This window comes from Anas acuta, chromosome W (assembly GCF_963932015.1).
Source record: "Anas acuta chromosome W, bAnaAcu1.1, whole genome shotgun sequence".
Lineage (NCBI taxonomy): Eukaryota > Metazoa > Chordata > Aves > Anseriformes > Anatidae > Anas > Anas acuta.
This window is the reverse complement of record NC_089016.1, coordinates 27,248,491-27,269,625: the sequence shown is the minus strand read 5'-3', so window position 1 is coordinate 27,269,625 and position 21,135 is coordinate 27,248,491. Positions and strand designations below refer to the sequence as shown.

Sequence of the window (21,135 nt, the reverse complement as noted above, 5' to 3'; positions counted from 1 at the left end):
CCTGATGCAAGCCCTGTGGAAGCTGAACCAAAAGCAGGAGGCTGCTGCTCACTGGTGGAAGCACTTGGAGAGGCCCATGGGGGAAGATGGGCAGCAGGAAGGACAGGAAAGGGCATTTGGGATGTCAAATGGCCACAGACGAGAACTTCAGCAGTGCAGCCTGTGCTTTAAACTGGGGACGGTTTAGCTCAGCTCCTGCTGGCTTTTACCTGCAGCTTGAATGTGTCAGAGGAGCTTCTCCCCTTGTCTTCCGTCAGGAGGGGTGAACTTCCTAGTAGTAGGACCAAGAGAATGCCACAGACCTTATTACTGCAACACCCTTCTTTTTCATGCCCTTCCCTTTGTACCTGGTTTCATGTGTGAAGCAGGCAGCCTTCATGCAGAGGGAATCTCTTGCTAGAAGCATACAGGTTTACCTCAGGAGCATGAGCCAAGATCCCTTCAGCTAACCCAGCCAGTGTCCTCATCACCACCTGCTGGACTCTCCCTGCACCAGGATGACATCAGGCCTTTAAGGACTCAAAACCGCTCTTGGGTAAAGCTGGATTTCCCAAAAGATGGAAACAGAACAGATTCCCTTTTCTAATAAACTGAATAGATCTGAAGCTTTTATGCAAGTTTTTTGTGCCTCCTTTCCTCCAGCAATTCAGAGTGAACATTTGCAATGAAGACCATGGCCTCGATACTGCCATGGGCTATGGCCCGGCGTGGAGATACCCTTGTTCCTTTGAAACTGGTATCAGCTCATCACCATCACTCCCTGCTCCAGGGAGCTGGTGGTGGAGCCAGACAGCCTCAAAAAGCAAAGGGTTGTCAGATCACTGGTCTCATCTGTGCTGTGTATGTTGTCTTTTTTCAGTCACTGTGGCTTGGAGCCTAGAAAAGAAGTTTGGGCTCTGAGGTCTGAATTACATGGTGGTGCACTGACCAGGGAAAGCAGCAGGGCTGAGACCTGTGTGTCCCTGGGGGTCCTGGCCCCAAATGCTGCACCTTTTTACATCTGCAAGCAGGGGGGAAGAAGCTCTCACCATGTCCTTCATGCAGCTCGTTTTGAGCTCAGAAAGGTCCCCTGTCCGTGCTAAGTCTTGGGTGAGTCTTGTCTCCCACAAGCCCAAATAAAGGGTTGAAAACAACTCTTTGGTGTCCAACAGGAAGAAGCCCCAAACGTATCGCCTCAATAACTAGGTCAGTGCTGATGAGGCAAGAATATGGCCTTGACGCAGACTACACTGCAGGGTGAAACTGCGCTCTTGGAAGACCTTAAATTCAGTGGGGTCCAACTCCTCTGCACCTAGAGCACCAGGTAATTAACTTATTCATAAGCACCTGCAGGAAACCAAGGGCGTGGCTGGTGGGGGGCTAGCCAGCAACAAGTGTCAGCAGTACCTGGTATTCTCTGAGGCAACTGGAGGGAGCTCACCCTCCACAGAACCCCCCCAAAACCTTAAAATGGGGGAAAACCTACTCTAAAGCTGCCTGTGGGGCCAAGCGAAGGGCTGGACCCGACTTAGCCCCTCCCTGTTGGGGAGCCCGGGCGCGCTCTGCACACCAGTGCCGCTGCCCGAGCTGTTAGTCAGCCGCCTCCCGCGCCTTCTATTGGTCGTTGACGGGACGGGTCTTCCACCTCTATTTTCCTATTGGTGGATTTTTACCATTGGCCGCCCGGCTCGCGTTGCCAGGTGGATCAGCCATGAAAGTGGAAGCACTACGATTGACTGACGGCCGTCGCGCTTGGCTCGTGTCGATTGGGAGGGGAAAAAGGAGAGGGGCGGGGCAGAGGAGACGAGCGCCCTTTTTTTTTTTCCCCTTTCCCATTGGCTGAGCCTCCCTCGGGCGGAATTTCCGATTGGCCAACGCGCGCTGTTGCTAGGCGGGCAAGGCGGCGCGGGGCGGAGCTCTCCCTTCCGATGAGTCGGCTCTGAGTCTAAGGCAGCGCCGAGCGCTCTGAGAACCGCCGCCACTCGCCGCCGCCGCGGTAGTCTCCGCCCGCCGCTGCCCCGCTTCGAGGACCCCCTCGCCCCTTCCCCCTCAGCGTCATGGCCTCGGGATCCGAGTAAGTGCGGGCCGCGGCCTAGGCCTGAGGTGACGGGCTCAGCCTCCCCCTCCCCTCTCTTCCCCTCCGGGGCTCGGTGATGTCGTCGTGCCCGGCCGGAGGGGCCCGGCAGCGGGACCCCGCTGCCCGATCCCGCTGTGTCATGCAGGCCCCGAGGAGGTGGGACTGGGTGGGAGAGGGAGGGGCCGCTCCCCGCGTGCTCCCGGCCGGGCGTGTGCCCGCAGGGGGCTCCCGCGCGCGCCTTCCTCCCCCCCTCCAGCCGGGAAGTGTCGAGTCACTCGGGGGGGGGTGCTGAGGCTGGGGCCTTCCCCCAGGCCCGGGGCCACTTGGTCCGGCGCGGCCTTGGCCCACTGGCCGGTGAGGGATCAGGCGTTGGGGAGGCAGACATATTGTGGCCGGGCCGAGGCGGGGTGCCCCATGCTGGCGGCTCCTTCCCCTTGGCCTGGCTTTGCTTCCAGGCCCGAGATCGGCTTTCATGCTCCTCAGCACTGAGCTGAGTGACAGCAGTCACCCCACTCCTGTCCCACGTGCGTTGGGCTCAGAGAAGTGTTAAAAATAGCACCTGAAGAGAATTTCACAAATCTGGCAATGCCTCAATGACCTGCTTACCCTCCCAGAGGCACCCCTCATCCCCTTAGTGCCTGTTGTTTATGTTGTCCTTTTCTTTTGCAACTCCTGAAGTTCAGACCTGCTTGGTCCTACCAAGACATGCTAAGAATTCAGTGACCGTGGTAGAGCTTCTGATGGAAGTGATAGGCTAAAAATCCCATTTTGCAGCTGGCTGAGCTGAACTGTGCCTTTAAAAGAAGGTCCACTTCTGCAAAGTTGTCACCACCACGTAGGAATCAACAGAAGTTACTCTGCAACTGGACAAGAGTTGTATCTTAGCTGCAATTTTGGGTGCGGTGTTGTTGGCAACCATCTTGCTGAGCTGAGCTTTAGCACTGCTGATGCAGTGAAAACTCAATAACCAAAGTTATTAATCAGATATTCTTTATTACGGCGCCTGGTGTGTGTGTAGGATTGTGTCTAACACACACACACACGCATACACACACACACCTACCCACCAAGGGTTACTGGCAGTGTGCTTATATTAGTGGGACAAATGCATATTCATTTCATTTCCTGTAAGTCTCTTGCATATTCATCAGGTCTCCGAAGAATCATCAATGTAGGTTCCCGCCCCTATTCCCATGGAGTACTTGGGTGGTCCTATGGCGTACTCTGGTGGTCTTTTGATAAAGGCCAGAAGCCTTCTAAATTCCTGACCCTTCCTGTCTTTGACAGACTTCAGCAGTCAAGCCAGTTCTTGCTGGTTCCATTGTCTACTCCTACAGTCTTCTATTCCCTTATCTTTGGGTCATTAATGTACAATTGTGCTGTCTAAGACCTAGGAATCACCATCCTTTATCTTGTTCCCTGTCTCATTGCAAGAGCCACCAGAGCGTTGTTTCTGAAGAGATTCTTGTTATTATGTGCGTACCTGCCTGGCACAGCATTTAGGAACTTGGCATCTCAAGCTTGGGGATGAACTCACTGCTTGGTTTCTCTGTGCTGTTCCAGTATGTGGCCGCAGTCATCAGAAATGTCAGCCATTTGCTTTAACGGATAAAATGCATTATGGATTTATAATACCTACCTGGGGAAGGCAGTTCAGTCTGTAACATGGATGCTCCAGGGTCAGGATTGTAAGAAATTACTGATGGGTTTGTCTCAAAAGAAGGTTCATGAGGACATTGATTTAAAAGGCCCACCGGCCTCCAGAAGGTGTGATTGTGTTCACTTTTATTGCTGAAGCTGGAATCGATTTGAGTCAGTGACTTTTCCACTATATATTTACCACGGACTTGCAGGAACATTGTAGTTCCCTAGTTCGTGTGGATTTTTGGAGATTAGTGCTTGTTTTCAGAAGAATTGCTCATCAGTAATTATCTTCTGCTCTCTCTTCATATAGTCTGCTGTAACATGTAGCCTTTGGGCATTACCATGTGCTGAACAAGGGGTGCTCTGACACAAAAAGGCATTGAAATATTAAAAGTTGTTAAAGTGGCCCCCTCCCTTTCCCAGTATTAAATGGGTCTGTTGGGCTGCTTTGCTGAAAGAAAAGGGGACTAAGGATGAGACCTGGGAACCCCTTTTTGGGGAGCTTTAGGGCTAGTACATGTTTGCTTCAATTTTACTCATGTCTTGTGCTTTATGTACAAGTTTGCCCATTTGCTGTGAAGGGGATTATGTCCTCACTCCAGCCCTCTGTCTAGGGACAAGTTTTGAATTTCCTTTTAATCCCCAAACAACTCCAAAGCTATGTTTTGTGTTCAGCTTGTCTCTTTGTTGAGTCAATGAAAAAAGTGAGGAAGAAGAAAAGTGTGTGAGGGAGCTGACACAAGGGAGGAGTTGGGGAGGGTGATCTAAAGAAGCTGCAGTTTCTCTGACAGAAAACTCATTGGGGAGCTTTAAAAATTACTTAGGTTAGCTGTCTGCTGTGAGGAAATAATTTTCTTCAGACAGGAACTTCTGTGAAGCTATTTTATTCGCGATTGCAATGGCGGGTGTCCTGCCAATTAGGAGCGCATTTTAGTAAACAAATCATAACCTTTTATTCCCTATTACCCGACACCTGATCACCTCCCCTGTTTCCTCATTGGCTGAGTACTACAGGTTCACAAGCCACTCAATACTCCTCTATACCATATGTGTACAATTTTTTTCTTCAACCCTTTAATTTCTCCTTTCTTATGCTTTTGAGAACTTGTGATCTTTGTTTTACTGTTCGCATACTGCTCATCCTGTTTTTCTCAAGCTTCCTCCTTATTATTTGGAGCTATTGTCCACTTATCTACTTAGCATTTCTCCCTGTTATGACTACGCAACTACCTTGGAATACAGAAAATTAGTTCTCTACTGCAAAAACACAACTTAGTTTCTCACACTGTCTTGGCCCCTCACTGAAGTTTACCAGAGGATCACAACCTGTGCTTTAGGCTTTCTAGGTTAGTATTTTTAATTCAGACTCTTCTTCCCTGCTGTATAGATGTTGTCTGAGTGTGGTTGAGGGGCACATATTTTGCTCTGTCATTTCAGTTATCACGTGAGGAATGCCCAGGAGAGATGCAACAAGGGCAAATGGTGATGGTAATGTTCTCAGCTGCTCCAGGAAGACTCTATCAAAGTCCTTACACTTGTCTGTAGGAGAAACAACATCACTTGCCTGTGTAGCTGCCATGTAATTTCTTAACAGCTTTGGTTCTTTGTCTGCACGATTCTTGGGTCAGAAAACTGAAGCTGATCCCAAGCATTTAGATATGTGTGCTGTTTCCTGGATACCTTTATTCCTTTCTTAATGCCTCCAAGGTTTTCGATGGATTTAAGTGCAGTAATGTACAGATAGCATTAATCCAGCCCTTACTTCTTACTTAGGGAACTGCAGATTCAGTTCTTCAGTACTAAAATTTTGTTTTCATGTTCAGCAGAACTAAATGTACCTCTTTCTGTGTACTGGAAGATTGCTGAACTTTTTTTCCCCCCCCTCCAATTCTGTGTCCTGAGGGAGAGCTACTCACTTTCAGTGTCAGTTTATGCAGCCAAACTCTTGGCAATGGTTTCTTATCAGAAGCTCTTTGGATCCACATCTCATGTGTGGAGGGGTATGAATTTAATTCAGCCTTTGAACTAAATACAAGTATTGTTGCTTGCTAGTGTCCCCTTGTTCAAGTTTTTAAATGCACTTGCTAAATTAATTTCCAGCGTCCAGGAGCTGATGCAAGGTCCTTACAAATAGTTTGTTATTTCTGCCTGCTGTTTTAACTACAAGATGCTATCTGACCTGACAGTTTATTTGTTTTAGTTTTCTTAGTGCTCTGTTAGTTTTTCCTGGAAATCCAAGCCCTTTTAGGACTCTCCTAGGACCATGTTTTAGCTTGAAGATGGAATTTGTGAGCTTCTTCCTGGATGTGTACAGCAGACTTCCTTCTCTCTCTTTAGATCTTGCGAGTGGATCTGTAACACTTCATGCTCATTGAAGATGTTAATTTCTTACCTATTGCACTCTTAATGAAGACAGTGAAAAAAGGCAACTTGGCCAGTGTTGGCAGTCCTGGAAAGACATGTTTTACAACTCCTTGTTTCGTTTGCTTAAAATAATGCTGCCCTCATTTGCAATATGTTTCTTATGCTACTAGAGCTTATGCAAAGCTTTTAAACCTTTTGGAAACAAGCTGGCTGCTCTCATAGGCTTGTATTGTTCCCCTGTTTTTTTGAAGCTTCAGAGAGAGGAATCAATACTGCACAGTCTGTCTCAAGGGTATTAGAAGTACCTCAGGTAATGTCATGCTGGAGGTATGTCACACCTATGATATACCTCTAAAGATGCAGTGAACACACTAAGCAAAGCTCTGCTGCAACATGCTGTGTTCATGCTGTGTAGCTGCTTGCTCTGCCACTTCCATTCAGGGTTTGATTTCTTCTGGTCATTTTGTCTCTCAAAGAGCTAAACAGAGCGTGCAGCCAACACGGCTGTCCTCAGAGCTTCCTGCTCTCTGCTGGTGCTTGCTGTAGTGGGTTTACTTGGCAAGGTTTTGGTACCAGGGGGCCATAGGGGTGGTTTCTGTGAGAAGGATCTAGAAGCTGCCCCATGTTTGGTAAGGGCCCCACTGCTGACCAGAGCCGAGCCAATAAGCGATGTTGTTTGAGCCTCTGTGAGAGCATATTTAAGACAGGGAAAAAAATGCTGCGCCACACAGCAGCTGGGAGAGTGAAGGGAGTGAGGAACTGCACCAAGGTCAGTGTAGAAGGAGGGGGAGAGGTGCTCCAGGCGCCGGAGCAGAAGTCCCCTGCGGCCTGTGGTGAGGACCATGGTGAAGCAGGATGTCCCCCTGCAGCCCACGGAGTACCACGGTGGAGCGGGGTTCCATGCTGTAGCCCGTGGAGGAGACCACGGTGGAGCAGGTAGACCTGCACCGATGGAGGCTGCCGCCTGTGGAAGACCCCTGCCGGAGCAGATTCCGGGCCGGACCTGTAGCCCGTGGAGAGGAGACCACGCAGGAGCAGGTGACCTGGCAGGAGCTGCTGCCCGTGGGGGAGCCAGGTTGGAGCAGTTTTCTCCTGAGGGATGGACCCCGTGGTACGGACCCATATCTGGAGCAGTTCTGGAAGAGCTGCTGCCTGTGGGAAGCCCACACCGGATCAGTTCGTCAAGGACTGCATCCCGTGGGTGGGACCCCACAGCACAGGGGACGAGAGTGACCGAGAAGGAGCGGCAGAGAAGAAGTGCTGTAGACTGACCATAACCCCCATTCCCCTGCGCCGCTCGGGGGGAGGAGGTGGAAGAGGGTGGATGGGGGGGAAGGTGCTTTTGGTTTCTTTCCTTTGTTTCTCACTTCTCTAGGTTGTTAGTAATGAGCAATAAATCTTACTATCTCCTTATGCTGAGTCTGTTTTGCCCATTACAATAATTACTGCGTGATCTTCTCGTCCTTATCTCAACCTCTGAGCCCTTTTCATCGTACTTTCTCCCCGTTCCTCTTTGAGGAGGGGGAGTGAGAGAGCGGCTGTGGTGGAGCTTGGCTGCCCACTCAAGCAGAACCACCGCACTTGCTTAGGATAAAGACAGGTATTCTTTGTTTGTTTGTTTTGTCTTGTTTAGGTCAAGCACAAGTCTGCATCACTTTCTGTTATGACTTATGGCATTTCTGGACTACTTTGAAAAAGTAGTCAGATGCCTATCAAGGGAAGTTCCAATGGTCTCTTGCTGTTTTGATTGGCTAATGTACAACTTCCAAGATCTTCTTGGTTCAAATTCATGTTTTATTTTTCTTTATGAAGTGAATAATTTGCTGTATTAGATTTTGAAGGAAGTGATTTAATCTGCCTTTCTTCCCTTTCCTTGCTGTTTGCTTTGCTTGACTTTTGTCAAGACAAACGAATTATCTGTCATAATTCTTGTGGTATAGTGGGCTAGAGCTGCAGTGACTCCTATGAAGATGTTGCAGAAAGATGCTTATATCCTTAAAAAAAAAAATAATCTCTCTCTCTCTCAAGATATATATATATATAATATAAAATCACATTTTTAATGAGCACTTGGATGTTTCTGCTGGGTTTAACTAATAGCCCTTGACAGGTTAAACTCTTACAGCTCTTCTTGTCAGGGGAGCTGCAACATTGTGCTTTAATTCCCCTATTTATCTGGGATTTGTCACCAAATAGACTTAAACTTTTGTTTCAGTTGCAGTGGTTACATGTGATTGCAGATGAGTCTGACTAATTCTTTTAGGCAAAACATCTTACAGTCAGCAACATCTCACTGACCACTTCTTTTCACAGATGGCTTCACAGCTATTTTCATTTGAGGCTGGTAAGGTAGTTAATATTTACTCACAGAAAGCATTCTGGTTTGAACACCTGGAGTGGTACCTAGAAAGAATATTCTCGTTTTTCTTACAAACAAGTATGGTTTTTAAAAGATGTGACAACAAAAACCTATAGTTAATGGAGACCAAAGCAGGGGGGTAGCTGGAGAGGGAGGAGTGGTATTGCTTAGACTCATAACTTCTGTTTTCATCTGCTATAGAACTGGGGAAGACTTATCAACTGCTATTCTGAAGCAGAAGAACAGGCCCAATCGGTTAATTGTTGATGAAGCCATCAATGAAGACAACAGTGTTGTGTCGCTGTCCCAGGTGCGTCATCAGTGAAAATCAAAGCATTTAATCTGGGTAATATGCAAGCTGTTGCTGTATATTAACTTGAAATTTAACTTTGCTATATGAATCTATTTGTATAAGAAGCTGCAGCTGTTACAGGTGAGGGAGGCGGGTTGTCTTGTTTTTGAGCGCTCTTCTATGCTAAAACATATTTTGAATGTTTTAAATATGCTGAACTTTTATGGTTCTGTGAAGCTTAAGCCCTTAGTCTGGCTTCAGGATTAGCTCACGACCAGGGTAGTGGGATCCTGTGTCTTTGTGGATTTAGTTCATGTCTTCCAACGTGTAATTCTCCAAAGTCAAGTAACTCTCCTTCACAAGCTTGAATTCTTGTTTTTCAAAAGCATGCTCTAATGTTGTTCCTGTTTGCAGGCAAAAATGGATGAATTGCAACTGTTCAGAGGAGATACTGTTCTGCTAAAAGGAAAGAAGAGGAGAGAAGCAGTCTGCATTGTTCTGTCAGATGATACCTGCTCAGATGAGAAGATTCGCATGAACAGGGTTGTTCGCAACAACCTGAGAGTGCGCCTGGGTGATGTGATCAGGTGGGGACTGCTTTGCTGACTGTTGCATGTCCCTGAGTTGTCCAAATAACTTGTGCGCTGGCCCTGAATTCATTCAGTCAGTAGCAGAGACAGGATCTGCAGGAAGTATTCTTACATCTTCCAGAGGCAACCTCAGAAACATTTTCAAGTGCACAGCTTACATCAGGGATCTCAGTTAACTTCTGTGTGTTTCTGGCTGTGTACATATTGGGGTTAATACTAAAGAATGATGCTAAAAATTCTTGAAGTCTCTTCAGCACTTTCATGGGCCCAGGTCCTGTCATCAAATTTAATAGTTTAAATATTCCACTGCTGTCAGTTTTCTTCCCAACTTTACATTGTCAGATGAATTCACAAGTTTTTCTTGCCTAAATTTCTATTTTCTATGCCATTAACAGGGGAAAGCATTAAGCAATATTATAGAATCATAGAATATCCCAAGTTGGAAGGGACCCATAAGGATCATCAAGTCCAACTCCTGGCACCGCACAGGTCTACCCAAAAGTTTAGACCATGTGCCTAAGTGCACAGTCCAAACGCTTCTTAAATGCAGACAGGCTTGCTGCAGTGACTACTTCCCTGGGGAGCCTGTTCCAGTGTGCAACCACCCTCCCAGTGAAGAACCTCTTCCTGATGTCAAGCCTAAACTTCCCCTGCCTCAGCTTGACACCATTTCCGAGGGTCCTATCACTGGTATTTATGGAGAATAGGTCACCTGCCTCTCCCACTCGGGAGGAAGTTGTAGACCGCGATGAGGTCTCCCCTCAGCCTCCTCTTCTCCAGGCTGAACAGGCCCAGTGACCTCAGCCGCTCCTCATACGTCTTCCCCTCTAGGCCCTTCACCATCTTCATCGCCTTCCTCTGGACGCTTTCCAACAGTTTTACATCCTTTTCGTACTGTGGTGCCCAGAACTGCACACAGTACTCGAGGTGAGGCCGCACCAGCGCAGAGTAGAGCGGGACAATCACCTCCCTTGACCTACTAGCGATGCCGTGCTTGATGCACCCCAGGACACGGTTGGCCCTCCTGGCTGCCAGGGCACACTGCTGGCTCATATTCATCTTCCTGTCAACCACAACCCCCAGATCCCTCTCTGTGGGGCTGCTCTCCAGCGTCTCGTCACCCAGTCTGTACGTATAGCCAGGGTTGCCCCGTCCCAAGTGCAGGACCCGGTACTTGCTCTTGCTAAACTTCATGCGTTTTATGATCGCCCAGCTCTCCAATCTGTCCAGATCTCTCTGCAAGGCCTTTCCACCCTCATCCGAGTCCACAACTCCTCCAAGTTTGGTGTCGTCAGCAAATTTGCTCAGGACACCTTCTAGTCCTACATCCAAATCATTTATAAAAACATTGAAGAGGACTGGCCCTAAAATGGAGCCTTGGGGGACCCCACTAGTGACCATCTGCCAGCCAGATGTGGCCCCATTTACCACAACCCTTTGAGCCCTGCCAATTGCTCACCCATCGTATGATGTTTTTGTTAAGTTGTACGCTGGACATTTTGTCCAGTAGGATCCTATGGGAAACCATGTCAAAAGCTTTGCTGAAGTCCAAAAAGATCACATCAGCTGGTTTCCCTTGGTCAACTAGATGGGTGATCTTATCATAAAAGGAAATCAGGTTAGTTAGGCAGGACCTACCCTTCACAAACCCATGCTGGCTGGGACCAATGACTGCTTTGTCCCCCAGGTGCGCTTCAATAACTTCAAGAATCATCTTCTCCATAATTTTACCAGGCACTGACGTGAGACTGACAGGCCTGTAATTGCTAGGGTCTTCTTTCTTACCCTTCTTGAAAATCGGCACAACATTTGCCAGCTTCCAGTCTACTGGGACCCCTCCAGATTCCCAAGGTCATTGAAAAATAATGGAGAGAGGTCCCGCAATGACATCAGCCTGCTCTTTAAGCACCCTGGGATGAATCCCATCCGGACCCATGGACTTGCATGGATCCAGGTGGAGCAGCAAATCCCGCACATGTTCAGGGTCGGTTGGGAGTTTGTCATTCCCACCGTCATGGTCCTCCCGCTCAGGGCACCCAGGGTCCCCAAGCCCATCACCAGTGTTGAAGACAGAGGCGAAGAAGGCATTAAATGTCTCTGCTTTGCCTATGGCATTGTCTGTGAGGAGACCTTCCCCATCAAGTAGTGGACCTATGTTTTCTTTGGTCCTCCTTTTTCTGTTCACATATTTTAAAAAAAAACTTATTGAACTTATTGTCTCCCGCAGAAATGGCCAGCTTCAACTCTAGTTGGGCTTTGGCCCCACTAATTTTCTCCCTACAAACACGAACAGCATCCCTGTATTCCTTCCTTGTTGCCTGACCCTCCTTCCAGCAGCCGTACACTTTCTTTTTTCGCCTAAGCTCCAGTAGAAGATCCCTGGTCAGCCAGGCCAGCCTTCTGCCCCGCCTGCCTGACTTCTGATATTTTGGAGTTGCCTGATCTTGTGCTTTTAGGAGGCAGTGCTTAAAGACTGATGAGCCTTGATGGACACCAATGCCTTCAAAAGCAGCTTCCCAGGGGACCTTGCTGACTAGTTCCCTGAGCAGCCTGAAGTCTGCTTTCCCCATATCCAGGGCTGAAGTTTTGGTGGCAGTTTTCCTTCTGTCGCCATAAATTCTAAACTCAACCACTTCATGGTCACTATGACCGAGACGGCCACCAATTGCCATGTCTCCCACAAGACCCTCTCTGTTTTCCAGCAGCAGACCTAGGAGGGCACCTTTCCTAGTTGGCACTCTATTAGCACCTGCACTAAGAAGTTATCATCTAGGTGCTTTATGAACCTCCTGGACTTGCTTATGTCGGCCGTGTGGTGATCCTAGTTGATGTCTGGCAAGTTGAAGTCCCCCATAAGGACAAGGGGAGTTGATCTCGATGCATCTCTTAGTTCTGCAAAGAATAATTCATCGGCATTGTCCTGGCCATGTGGTCAGTAAGAGACTCCCACTACGACATCCCCTTTATTTGTTCATCCCTTAATCCTTACCCAGAGGCTCTCAACTTTGCCATCCCCAACTTGAAGTTCCACACAGTCCAGCCCATGCTTCACATACATCATCACCCCGTCACCTCGCCTACCCTGCCTGTCCCTCCTGAGGAGCCTGTAACCATCTACTGCAGCACACCAGCCACAGGACTCATCCCACCAAGTTTTGCTTATGCCGTTGATGTCATAGCTGTGGAACTGGGCCAAGACTTCTAGCTCATCCATTTTATTCCTCATACTGTGAGCATTTGTGTAGAAGCACTTCAAATGCACTTCCCTACGCACAGCACCTTGTGGAGCCAACCGAAGGACTCCTCTGGCACACAGTCCCTCTGATTCTAGCGCACCATCCCTTAGCTCATTACTGGCATGCCTGGTTTTATCCCCTTCCGCCTTCGACTCTAGTTTAAAGCCCTATCTATCAGCCCTGCCAGCTCCTGAGTCAAAATCCTTACCCCTCTCTGAGAGAGGCGCATCCCATCTGGTGACAGCAGGCCTGGCGTCACGTAGACCTTCCCATGATCAAAAAACCTGAAGTTCTGCCGGTTGCACCAGTCCCAAAGCCACGTGTTATTGTGGTGAGCCTGCTTGTCAGCATCAATCCCCCCTATCGGAAGGACAGAGGCAAACACAACCTGTGCCCCTGATCCTTTAAGTAGTCGCCCCAAAGCCCTAAAGTCACTTTTGATCGCTCTCGGACTTCTCGTTCCTACCTTGTCATTACCAGCCTGAAAGACCAGTAGCGGGCAGTAGTCGGTGGGCCGTACCAGGTGCTTGACTTTCTTAGCGAAGTCTCTCACCCAAGCCCAGGGGAGACAACAGACTTCCCTGTGGGTTGGGTCTGGTCGGCATATTGGGCCCTCTGTCCCTTTCAAAAGGGAGTCCCCCATGACAATAACCCTTCTGCCTTTCTTGACAGACGATGTAGCAATGCAGGGGGTAGGTTGCCTTGCCTTAGGCACCCTCTCCAACTGGGATGGGCTTTTGTCTACATCATTGTTCTGACTATGGTGTTCTAGAGCCTCGTACCTGTTATATAAGGGTAGATGGGAAGGTGAGGTGGGCAGGGACAGGGCTCGCCTACCACCCCGAACAGGAACCTGCCTCCATTCCCCCCATGGCCTAGGTCCCCTCTTACTGCCTGGTGGGATGAGGGAACTTTTGTCTTCTGCGTAGCAGGAGGCACCTGTGCTGCGGCAGGCTCCTGAGTCTGTCTCAGAGATGGTAGAGTACACCTCCACCAGTCAGTTTTCCGCTCTGACTCCCTGATGCTCCTGAGCCTGCTCACCTCCTCCCGAAGCTCCACTACCTGGCTGAGCAGCTCTTCAACTTGGGCACACCTCCCACAGGCATACCCCTCGCTGCTGCTGTCAGATACCAACAGGAGACTCAGGCACACCCTGCAGCCCAAGACCTGGATGGCGGTGTGTTTTCCCGAGCCCTCCATCTGAGTAGTCACATCAGTGACTGTGGCTGGAGAGGCCGCAAGAGATGTGGAGGTCATGGCTTTCTGCCTGCTTGATATCATGGCCAGGTTCCTTGCAAGCAGGTTACAAGTACGGATGGGAAAGACTGCTGCAAGAGAGCGGTGAGGGGCCCTCACTGTGCCGCGCGCATGCCCTGTTTGCCCGCCCTGGTCACTCGCACTCCCTAGAGGCAGCTTTTGAACGGCTGGGGAGGGGGCGCTGCTGGCTGCACCTATGCCTCATCAGCCTCCCTCGGGAGGGCTGCCAGGTCCTGGCGGCTCCCTCGGCTGCTTTGAGTGGCTTCGATGCTGAATAAAAGCCCTGCCTGTCCCGATCCCCCACTCTGCTGCAGAACGCATCTGCCCCGGAGCCAATCACCTCGGCAAGAGATCAATTATAATTGATCTCACAGTATCTAGCTCAAGCAACAAGCTGTCCTGTGGCATACAGAATTTGAAACTTGCTAGGAATGAACGACAAAAACATGAAGCAGTCAAATACCAAGATTAAAAATCCCCAAAGGAAGTTTATAGTCAGGTTATGTATATTTTAGTTTTTGTTATAAAAGTAATTTTAGAATTAGGAATGTTTTAAAAGTGTTGCAGGAATTTTGTTGTGCAACACTTGAAGTACACATCATGTAGAATACATCATGGGTTACAGAAAACAGTTTCCATTCTATGGTAGCAGTAGAGGGAAACTGCCTTAGCGCTTCTGAAATACAAAAATGCTAATTTGCAGGCTTGGGTATGGGAAGACTGACAGCTCCTCCTCCTGAGCATCTTCCTAATCTGGAATCTCCTACGTGTTCTGGGAAAACTGGAACCTAGTTTCTGGCATTTTTCTTCTTGGAATGATACCTGGAATAATCTGTAAATGTAAAATATGTTTCATGCAAACTTTGTAGAGGAGAGGGGTGAGGCTGTACCACCCATCTCCCTATCACTAGAAAATGCAAGTTTTAAACAGTTGGAACAGAGCAGTGCTTTGACCCAGTCCCTGTGAGTAAAGGTGAATTCTTAACTTAAACTGATAGGGGCTGCTGTTGGAGTCTTTTCTAGTGTGACAATTGAGCCTCTGCCCTCGCCTCTTCTGCTGGGACTGTGTCTATAGTGGTTCTCAGCCCTCCAGATGCATTACAGATTCTTAGCTTTGTTGCAAGGGTCAGAGAACTTTGACACCTCTTGCCCTCATAAGTTTTTCTTGCTTATCTTTGATTACTTATTGTCTTACCTTCTGTGGCCTGGTCTCTGCCAAAATACAGATTCATACATTAATTACTTCCTGCTTGTGGTCTGTAAACTGTTTTCCTTCTGGGACAGTTGGTCTTTTTCTTTGCCCTTTTGCTGTATCCTCTATGTAAAGCATGTGGTAAATGAATCTGTTAAGAGTCTCTCACAAAGCAGCATACGAAAAGTAGTATTTTCAGTTGCAGTTCACTGTAGGCTTTTCTTAGCAGGTGAAGCACATTTGAGCTTTCTGCCACTCAGTTGCAACCTGATACTCATCTATTTCTGTGGTAGGTTGTTTGTCTACCCTGTAAAATCATGGCTGTAGTGTTTATTTAAAAAGTGGGAAAGGGCCTTAGGACTTTAACCTAACTGTCAGCCTCCACAAAGTGGGATTGACAGATGCCTGGCTGCAAGTCAATTACCACTGATTAGTACTTTGAGAGCCTTGCTCTGAATCAGGGTTATCAGCAGCAGGGGGCTCTATTCCTTGTAGTAAGTTAGAAGAGAGAGATGAAGGAAAACAGTTACCCCAAGCTCACTTTCCCTTACAGTTGGTTCAGCAGTAACTCCTTGTTGAAACAAAAATTAGTGTTATATATGGAGTGGTAATTCGTGTCGAGAAAATGGTTGATATTAATAAAGAAGGGGGAGATTTGGGAGTGTGGCCATGGGGGTCGGCAAGCCCCATGGTTGAGATAACATTAGACTCTTAAGGATGAGGCCATCAGGAATATAAAAGAGTTTAGAGGGAACAAAGAAGGGTGATTCAGGAGACTCCATGCAGTCTCCGGTTTCTTGTTCTCCAGCCATTAAGGCATGGAAGTTGCTGGGTGTTTGCTGTTGTTGTTACATTCAAAGTTGTCTGACCAATGAAAAGTTGTTTTGAAAAGAACTGCTGTGGAGAGAAGGGTATAAGAGGGGAGCCTGCCCTCAAGATAAAAAAAAAAAAAAAAAAAAGAAAAAAAAAGAAAGGCAACACGATGTGATGAAGTTATGTCATCAATAAAGAAGCAGAAAGAAGGAATGAAAAGGAACAGGCTAGCAGAATGGAGACCAGGACGGGAACAGGCACATTGATCTCATGAAGATAGGTTCGGCCAAACTCAGCAAACTGCTCAGAGAAGCTCGTACAGAAAGTCGCTGGAAATAGGTGCACTGGAGCTGGAGAGAAGCTCCAGCTGAGAGAAGCGGACCCACGCACACAACTGCCCCTCGCTGGTAAGCAGTTGCACATTATGGGGAATCATACGTCCTTAGGAACAAAGACTGTCCTGGTAACCTTACAGCTTATTCTCCTTCTTAACAATTGGACAGTTTATGATCCTGAAACATGGGACCAAATTGATGTCAAGGTGTGGGACTCTGCAACTAAAAATGACAAGGTTGCAGTGGGATTGCTCGGCACCTGGCGAGCAGTCTCTGAGGCCTTAAAGAGCCCTGTGGGACCACAGTCAGAAGCGTGTGGTTTGCCAGACAGTGAGGGAGCTGCGGGCTCCTTTACTGATCCGACTGCTACATCATCAGCCCCTCTGCTGCTACAGCCATCGAAGGCTTTTGCTGTTACGCCCCCTGGTGACCTTAATGTGCCTTTTGACCCAGGCCTATTGGCCTTGAAAAGGAGATGGATATGCTTTTCTTCGATCCAGGAAGAACGAGATACGTAAGGCCTGAAGACCGAGTTGCTTGACAACTTAAAGCAAGACATATTGTTCAAAGGGAATGGAAAATGGAGACTGTTAAGTCATGGAACTTAAAGGATTGTTTGTTACCTTTCCTGATTGTACGTATGTATAGGCATACTCAGGTTTAGTTTGTAAAAGCAATGTTCTGTATGTTTAGAATGTTTGATGTTTGTGTGTGCGTGTTGGTGGAGCGTAGACTCCCTGCACACCCAGCGCTGTTTACTTGCCTTTTATAGCTTTTAAATATTTCTTTTATAATTGTTACTAAATTCAGATTGAGTTGAGACTTCATTTATAACATTAGCTTCTGACTCTCTAGGTCTTTTGGCTACACTAGTAATTTCTGAATTTGCTGGGGATTGTGAGGGGCATCCTGGAAGAAGAGCAGAGGTAGGAAGAAAGTCTGAAACTCCCCAGCAGCCTGGATAGGGCTGAGAGCAGTGAAGGAAGGCATGTGTTGTGAAGACTAGCTCTCCCCTGGGCATGGTATTTACCTTGTCAGCATTGAAATGTTCTTAGGCAGGTGGGAAGTCTGAGCACGGATTTGGAGAGTCCTTTTTGGTGGTTGTACTGGTCTGGGAGAAGGCATCACTGGCATTTCCAGACTCAGGTATAAGTCAAGGATGATGTGGCTAACGAGTTTTCTTCTGTTGCAGCATCCAGCCCTGCCCAGATGTGAAATATGGCAAACGTATCCATGTGCTGCCAATTGATGACACAGTAGAAGGGATCACGGGGAATCTGTTTGAGGTCTATCTCAAGCCATACTTCCTGGAAGCATACAGACCCATCAGGAAAGGTAATAGTGCATGTTATTGAAGTCCTGATGCTGCTGATTGTGGTCTAGTCCTGAGACTGAGTAAAGAGAATTTCTGGGGACTTGCACAGATCGCTACAAAGCATCAGACTGGCATCTGTAAAGTGAGATCTTGCTGGTGCTGATTCAGTTTTCCCTAATCTTCAGAAGAAAGGGCAATATCTGCTACTGGCTTGCACAGCAGCATGAACATTCTGCTTTTTTTTTTTCTTTTTTTTTTTCCTGCTACCTTGGATGGGAGTGTGTTAGAAAAGTCTCAGGTAGAACTTAGTTTAACAAAATTTTCTCCTAATTTGCTACCACTCGACAGGATTGGGTGTTTGCCTGTGTGTTCATCAATTGGTTGGATAGAGCAGCTGGCACCCTGAGTAAATTAACTTCTTCAGAGTAATTCAATTAATAACTAGGAGAGTGCTTAGAAAACAAAATGCACTTTTGGAGCTGAGCTTTTAGCACTTCTGCTGGAACAAATAGCTCCTAATACAGTATGAACACAAGTTGAATGAAGTTTTCCAGCTTCTGTAGCCCAGTTTAGCCAGGAGTCATAGTTAATATTATATATATTATTGTGCTTCTGGAGACAACTAGTAGCAACTTATTATAACCACTTCCAAATAAGTTTTTATTATGTTAGGGCTTTTTGCCTCTTCCATGGTTGCTTCTAGTGCTAGAATTTTTCCCCTTTTTGAGAAAGTAGACAGATGTAGAACATTCAAGGCTGCACTTTGCATGTCTATGTGCAGACTGGAACAGCCACTCCGAAAGTCACTTCTTTGGAGCAGTAATAGCAAAACCAATATGCAGATGGTGTCTAGAGAGAATTTTCCTAGTGAAACAGTCAGCTTTTAACTTGTGGTTACACTATTTACTGTCTCTGGGCTTTACACTGGAGGCAGCTCTTTTGTAAAGCGATACCTAGTTTCTAAAGGAGACAGGAAAAACTTGAGCATCTTACCCCTGGACCCTATTCTTAGCCTGTTTGAAAAGACTGTGGTTGCTTGACCTCAGTTTGTGACTAGGTAGCTGATCAAACACAAATTGTAAACCAGTTTGAACTTTTTTTTTTCCTAAACTACATTTGAATTATTTTTAATATTTTTTTTAAATTAAAAAATCGTTCTAGAACAGTTGAATTGGAACTGAATGGAAAATAAATGTGATTCATTGCCTTTGTTTGGTATTTAGGTATTCTTTTCTCGTTTGCTGTTGGTTTCTGGATGAAATTTGAAAAGTTTAACTGCTGCAGATTTAAACAGTGCTCTGGTAGTCACAGTACATGCAACTCTTGAGTCTAAAATGTAGAGCAGTGTTAAAAATGCCAGTGGCATATGCATGTGTAACTTACTTCCTTATCCTCTATGGCTGCTGGTAGTACAAGAGTTGACATTTTGAAGACATCACCTCAGCAGGCTACTGAAATGTAGGATTTTACAGGTGACATCTTCTTGGTGCGTGGAGGAATGCGTGCGGTGGAATTCAAAGTGGTGGAGACAGATCCAAGTCCCTACTGCATAGTGGCTCCGGACACAGTGATCCATTGTGAAGGAGAGCCCATCAAACGAGAGGTGAGCTGAATCCTGCCACACAGTTCTTGTCCTGAATCCACTCTGTCTACTGAAATCTGTTTCTGTGACAGTCCTGGAGAGCAGCAGAGTTGCAGTTCCTGGTTTGGCATTTTGTATATTGAATGTAAGGGTTAGGAACTCTGGTTTCAGGAGATGAGCTGTTGCTGAAGGTAGTGGAAGAAATGTGCTTCCAGTATTCTTCCTCAGACACTGAGATAACACTAATGCTTAGGTTTGCTGAGAAAATGGTACAATGTGATAGCAGCTAGTTTTCCATCTGCTTCTAGATACCTTATGCTGGACTTAGATGTATCTTTTCATTCCGAAATTCTGTTGATCCATAGCAGGGAGGACTTAATATGTCGCTAAATTTCATGCCACATGAAGAGAAAGTGATTAATGCTTTTTGAATGAGAAACTTGAAATCTTTAAGCAGTTTTATTTATTTAATTAAATCCCTTACAGTATCTAGCCTTGAGTATCCCAAGTCTAAGGCAGCTTGAGTTACTTGTCTGTCAGGAGTTGGCCACATTACTTCTGTAGAGTAGGAAATCTCGGGGATATGAGGTAAGGTGGCTGTATGCCTCATAAAGTTAGTTGCCTTGTGAAAAATTCACCTCTATTTGATGATTGTGAGGCACCAAATGAATCCTGTTTGGGCTCTTCAGGTCACAGCAGAGAGTTGCTGCCAAGGCCAGCAAAATGATGAATAGCTGGAGGTCAAAATAAATGAAGAGGGGCTGGGAGAGTGGCATTTTGCTAGAGAAGGGAAGGTGAAGGGGCAGGCTTTCTGGCAACTGACTGATGGAAAGGTGTAGATGAATGGGTTCTTCTGAGGGTTGTGCCTAGGAACAGGACTAGAGACAACTGCAGAAGCTGAGTCAAGAGAAATTCCCAGTAGATGTTAGGGAAAAGGTTTCTGCAAAGCCTAGAGCAGGGCCCAGAGTGAGCAGGAATATCCAGCTCTGGAGACCACCTTCAGTGCTTGATAGGGCCAGGCTCTGAGCAACTTGCTTCACGTAGTAGTCTTGGCTCTGTGGGGCTCTGGCTTGATCCTCTCTGAGATTCCAGGCTATGCTATTTTATGATTTTATTGTGGCCTTACGTTACAGATAACTAAGGCCAGTAAAGCTTTGCACAGTCATGAGCAGAATGATTGCTGTAGGGATGTACTGGAAGAATTAGCTACAGCTGGTCTTATCTGCACATCTGAATTTCAACATTCTCAGTTAGTTTGAGCTAGTCCCAAAAAGAAAGCACTGCATCTGAGAACTGTATGGTAACTAGGGTATTTCAAGTGCTTAGAAATGCCATTTGCAGTTTAAGGAATAAGTATATTTTATACTGGGCTTTGTCGTCTGTTTTTATCGGTTAGCCACATCAGAAGATCACACAACTTGTTTTTGTGCTCGAGTTTGTAGGGAGCCTGCTAGCAGAGGCTGTCATTCAAGAGGATGGGTTTCAGTGGGAGGTCTAGGTACATGCAGGTGTGGTGGTTTTACTCAGGTGGGCAGCTGAGTTCTACCATGGTTGCTTTCTCCCTCCCCCTCCTCAAAGGAAAAGGGGGAGAAAATACGACACAAAGAGCTCAAGGGTTGAGATAAGGACAGGTAGATCGCTCAACAATTATCGTGACGGGCAAAACAGACTCAGAGTAGGGAGATAGTAATAGGCAATAAATCTTACTAACAAGCTAGAGAAATGAGGAACAAAGTAAAGAAACCCAAAACGCCTTCCCCCCATCCGCCCTCTTCCACCTCCTCCCCCTGAGCAGCGCGGGGGAATGGGGGTTGCGGTCAGTCTATAGTACTTCATCTCCGCCACTCCTTCTCAGTCACTCTCTTTCCCTGCTCCAGCGTGGGGTCCCTCCCACAGGATGCAGTCCTCGCTGAACTGATCCTGCGTGGGCTTCCCACAGGCAGCAGCTCAAGAACTGCTCCAGATATGGGTCCGTACCACGGGGTCCATCCATCAGGAGCAAACTGCTCCAACCTGGGTTCTCCATGGTGTGAGAAACACTCCGTAGCCAATAACTTAGGCTCAGGCGAGGATCTCAGTGAAGTAGTAATTTATTCACGA

At 47.1% G+C, this 21,135-nt stretch overlaps 2 protein-coding genes across 2 annotated transcripts in view; one reads left to right on the top strand and one right to left on the bottom strand.

Annotated features, from left to right (window-relative positions):
- LOC137846711 (uncharacterized) overlaps nucleotides 1-21,135 on the bottom strand; it is a 420,446-nt gene that overhangs the window by 301,784 nt on the left and 97,527 nt on the right. The gene's annotated exons all lie outside the window — the stretch shown is intronic.
- The window catches only part of LOC137846794 (transitional endoplasmic reticulum ATPase-like), a 36,773-nt gene continuing 17,520 nt past the window's right edge, over nucleotides 1,883-21,135 (top strand). Inside the window, exons 1-5 of the mRNA XM_068664905.1 lie at nucleotides 1,883-2,053; nucleotides 8,625-8,733; nucleotides 9,130-9,302; nucleotides 17,331-17,473; nucleotides 18,926-19,056. Of these exons, the coding sequence (XP_068521006.1) occupies nucleotides 2,037-2,053; nucleotides 8,625-8,733; nucleotides 9,130-9,302; nucleotides 17,331-17,473; nucleotides 18,926-19,056 (573 nt within the window). The 5' untranslated portion in view covers nucleotides 1,883-2,036. The remainder of the gene's footprint in view (nucleotides 2,054-8,624; nucleotides 8,734-9,129; nucleotides 9,303-17,330; nucleotides 17,474-18,925; nucleotides 19,057-21,135) is intronic.